Source organism: Limulus polyphemus, unplaced genomic scaffold (assembly GCF_000517525.1).
Source record: "Limulus polyphemus unplaced genomic scaffold, Limulus_polyphemus-2.1.2 Scaffold13570, whole genome shotgun sequence".
NCBI classification, from domain to species: Eukaryota; Metazoa; Arthropoda; class Merostomata; order Xiphosura; family Limulidae; genus Limulus; species Limulus polyphemus.
This window is the reverse complement of record NW_013679180.1, coordinates 3,032-7,575: the sequence shown is the minus strand read 5'-3', so window position 1 is coordinate 7,575 and position 4,544 is coordinate 3,032. Positions and strand designations below refer to the sequence as shown.

The 4,544-nt window shown below is 38.7% G+C and overlaps 1 protein-coding gene across 1 annotated transcript; it reads left to right on the top strand.

Annotated features, from left to right (window-relative positions):
• The first annotated feature begins 267 nt into the window (after window positions 1–267).
• Window positions 268–4,358, top strand: LOC106477243 (chondroitin sulfate proteoglycan 4-like). The gene has a single exon (XM_013937835.2). The coding sequence runs from the start codon at window positions 545–547 to the stop codon at window positions 2,975–2,977; it is 2,433 nt and encodes an 810-aa protein (XP_013793289.2). The 5' UTR covers window positions 268–544; the 3' UTR covers window positions 2,978–4,358.
• Window positions 4,359–4,544: the final 186 nt, after the last annotated feature.

The following is a 4,544-nucleotide window of genomic DNA, read 5'->3' as shown; positions in this document are numbered from 1 at the left end:
TAATATTATAATTTTTCAGTTCGTCACACGTTCACAACATTTGTGTCTTGTAGGCCTTTATCGTTTAACAATGACATGTACGTCTCCATTTTATTGTTTAAAATAATCTGTACGTCCTCACTTTATTGTTTAACAATAATCTGTACGTCCTCACTTTATTGTTTAACAATAATCTGTACGTCCTCACTTTATTGTTTAACAATAATCTGTACGTCCTCACTTTATTGTTTAAAATAATCTGTACGTCTTCACTAGAACATTAAGTAAACACAAGCGGGTTCTTTTTGTAAAACGTATGTTTAAAATTTCATAGAACCCATGAGAGCCAATAATAACTCCATAACTTTGAGTACTTACTGAAACACTGTTTACTTGTACATGCATCAAAACACTGTTATTTTTCTCGATAGGTGAGAGCACTGGAGGGTTCCGGATCCAGGTTAATGACGGAGTTAATAAAGATTCTCCTCACGTGTTCACAGTTACTGCCAGGGAACTGAAGCTAATTCTGCAAGTCAACGAGAAGCTAAGAGTACTTCCCAGGATGCAGCAGTCATTAACAAAGGACCACCTATCAGTGACCACCAATGATAAAGATTCAGAGAGAGAAATCGTGTACTACGTAAGAAAAGAACCAGAAAAGGGCCGTATTCTACTGGAAAACCCCGGTGGTGCCCTATCTCCTGTGACGCAATTTACCCAGGGTCAGGTCGATAAAAATATGTTACTGTACGAACACACGAAACCCATGAAAAGCTTCACTACAATGGACACTATCATATTCGACATTGAAACTCAACATGCTGACTCTCTGAAGGGAGTAGCTTTTAATATCGAAATTTCAGTGGACAGTCTGGGAATTGGAAACCTGGAAGGAAAAATTCAGCTCAATCCACTGGACGTTATGGAAGGAGGTCATTCTTCTATAGGACCAGAACACATTGACCTATCGCGGCTTTTAACTGTGTGGCAAGGTAAAGGTAAAGAGGACTTGACGAGTAACCTTGAAATCATCGTAGAAACCTTCCCTACCCACGGGTGGCTGTCATTAAACAATGAAAATATTTCTGAGAGCAGTCAAGTCCGGTTTAATCGCACAGACATTAGGGACAGACTCTTAGTTTACCACCATGACGATTCTGACACTTTTGGTGATGTTCTCACATTGGGTTTCTATATCTCGGGCGATGAGATGTTCCCTCACATCTTACTCTACAACGGAACTCTTCAGATTAACGTCACCTACGTTAACGACCAGCCCTTTGAACTAATAACGAAGACTCCAAAGATTAACGTCGTTCAAGGTCAGAAGATGGTAATTTCTTCAGATAACCTGTACACCAAAGATTTAGATGGCGTTTCTAAAGACATTATATACGAGATAATAAGTAATGCCACCAATGGTTTTGTGGTCAAGGAAGAAAATGAAACACATCTGGTCCAGAGTTTTACGCAGGAAGACATTGATAAGGATTTGGTGTACTTTGTCCATGATGGAAGTAAAAGTCCAGGGACGTTTCACTTCAAAGTAAGTGATGGTAAGCATAAGCCTGTTTATAAAGCATTCAACATCATTGCGGTGTCGCTGTCTCTTACATTAGTTAACAAAACAACGTTAGAATTTCTACAAGGGACAACTACAGTCACGATTAAACCGAAAAACCTTGGAGCTGCTACTAATGGCGATCCTGAAAATATACTTTACAATGTGACTAAGGAACCAAGATACGGTCGTCTTTTCATTGGAGAGCAACTTATAAGTCAGTTCAAACAAAAAGACATCAATAATGGTTCGGTTTCTTATATGCAGTTGGACATGACAGCCTCGCAGGATTACTTCGTAGTGGCGGTGACCTATGGCGAAAATATTCTGTCGGACCGCATAATCAACGTTACAGTTGTGCCTCTAATTAAACAAGGGCCTTTTGGAGTTCACTCTGGAGACTCGGGTGTCTTAACTTTAGATGTACTAGATGCATCCAAATTAGCGGAGCAGACAGACAGCGATCCGGTGTACTCCATAACAAAGCAGCCTAAATATGGATATTTACAGAAAGTCGCTGCTCCGAGAGTTAGGCGCGAAGCCGAAGCCGTGAAGAGATTTACTCATCACGATATTATTCAGGAGATAATTATTTATAAGAGTAAGGACATTGAGATTCGAGGCTCTGTCGCCGATGTAGTTGAATACGTGTTGACAGCTCCAGGAGTACAGCCTGCTCGTGGAAGATTCGTCGTGATCTTACAGCCTAAGGTCCCATCGTCGTCAGTACAACTAATTAGCGATGTACCGGTGTCGTCGGATGTACCACCGAACGAAACGACTCTGCAACCGGCACTAGACGACAGAGAGCAGGAACTGGAAGAAAATGTTCACACGCCTCAGATCAGCGACGATCACTTACTGATCATTTGTTTAGTAGTGGGAGTGGTAGTTTTGACATTAGCTATCGTGTTGGTCATCAAATATCTTACAACGAGACAAAGGTCTAAGCGGTCAGCAAGAGGTCATATAGACGGAAAGGTTCCTGGATCCCAGACAGCGCAGACAGACCTGAATACCGAGCGTTTCCCATCGAATGGAAGCGGATCTTTGTCGGAACTTCCCCCTGCTGTGCCCCCTACTTCTCCGTCCAGTCTTGCCAGTAGTTGTAGTGTCACTCCTAAGCGAGGAGTCAAAGCCGAGAAGTCAGAAAACAAAGATGTGGACCCTACACTACCTCCCTCTCCTCCTCCCTATGGTGTTGAGGGTAATGAGTGGACAGAAGTAAGCCCGACCGTGCCTACCTGTAAGGTCACACCCCTAACAAAACCAGACAGGCCGGAGGTAAACGAGACGACTTTAAACGCACCCTATAATGGAAAAGATCCTTCCGAACCAAGTGGGAATGAGGAGTGGAGTCGGTACGAAGGCAACAGTATACGCTACGGGGCTTCAAATAATCCTATATTGAGAAAAAACCAGTATTGGGTCTAAAAATAAAAATCTTCAAAAGTGAAAACAATAGATTTGTATTAGTGATCTGACTCAAGGTCAAAAGATCGGGTTGTAGAAATTTGGCTCGGTAAGTACGTTTCCAAAAGCTGTGACTTTAAGGTTCGATCTGATGTATCATAAAGACATTAATACCTATGCCAACTAGGAGCAAACAACGGCAGAACAAGGTATTTAAAGACATTAATACCTATGCCAACTAGGAGCAAACAACGGCAGAACAAGGTATTCTGAACTAAAGCGCAATTACAAAATATTTGTTGCACGCTAAAACACGTCATCCTTTTCTTCATACACGAGAAGAAATTGTTGTTACTATTGAGAATGTACAACGGAACGAAACAGAGTTCATCTAGAAATATTATATCTTGTTAGTCGTCGTATCTATTTCAATCAGTGATTTAAAAAAAGATCGGTTGGAATTTCTTTATATGTTGAATTTATCATTTTCATTGATTAAATAGTCAAATATTTCAAGTTTATTTAAAATAATTCCACTATCTGTGATCTGTAAAGGTCTGAAAAGTTTCCTGTACCCCCTCATTAAGAGCTAAGCCTAATGGTAACTAACAATATATCCCAAACTTTTACTTTATAGTTTGGATGATTAAGAAAGTTGAAAACTACTTGATTAGCATCTGTTTTTAAATTGTGTTCAGCACGGATAGCCCATTGTGTAGCTTTGTGCTTAATTACAAACAAACAATCAACAATAAACAAGTTTTGCAGCGCCATCTATGTACCATTTATTCTCAGTTTCTAGAGTTAAAGTCCTAAATAAAAAAAGGGTAATTGTTTTAAGCTTCATAAATATGTAATTTTTCATTCGAAGTTTGCATAGTATCGTTTCTTGAGAGTTGGAAGTAAATCAGAACTACTTTGTTATAACGTTAAAATCCGGGGTTTGATTCTCTTTGTTGGACAGAGCACAGATAGCTTTGCGAGTTGAGTAAAGTGTATGAACATTAGCAATATCGGTTATTTACACGTGTTATTTTCAGTTTACATATTACTCTAGTTATAAACATGATTTCAACGTACAATTTCCTGTTTGTAATTATACATAGATCTTTTTAAAGATATTTTCTATTTGATATTGTCAGACGAATTTCTCTGTAGGCTGAAAAGAACCGTCAGTAATATACTGAGTTTTTGTTTTGTTAGTACTCGAATTTTAATATGTAAATTTAAGTTTTATATTTGTAAACATTGAACGTTTACATCAGCTGTTTCTACCTTGTTTTAGGTTTATCGTGTAGTATATCCTTGATGTTAATTGTTTCAACTAAAAACTGAGCTTACATTTACAATGATGTCTTCCGATGTAATATTTTGTTACATATGAAAATCTGGTTGAATTCATGCCGTTTGTCTTGTATTATTATTATTATTCACTTTATATTGTTTTGTACAATAATTTAACATTTAACTCAGATTACCTTCTAACTTGTGATGTGTATTTGTTACGATTTGCAATAGAATCCGGGTTTCGATACCCGTGGTGGGCAGAGCACGGATAGCCCATTTTGTAGCTTTGGGCTTAATTACA

Bases quoted from the DNA above. Each gene is read 5' to 3' on its own strand.
- LOC106477243 (XM_013937835.2), top strand. From the start codon at position 545: ATGCAGCAGTCATTAACAAAGGACCACCTATCAGTGACCACCAATGAT.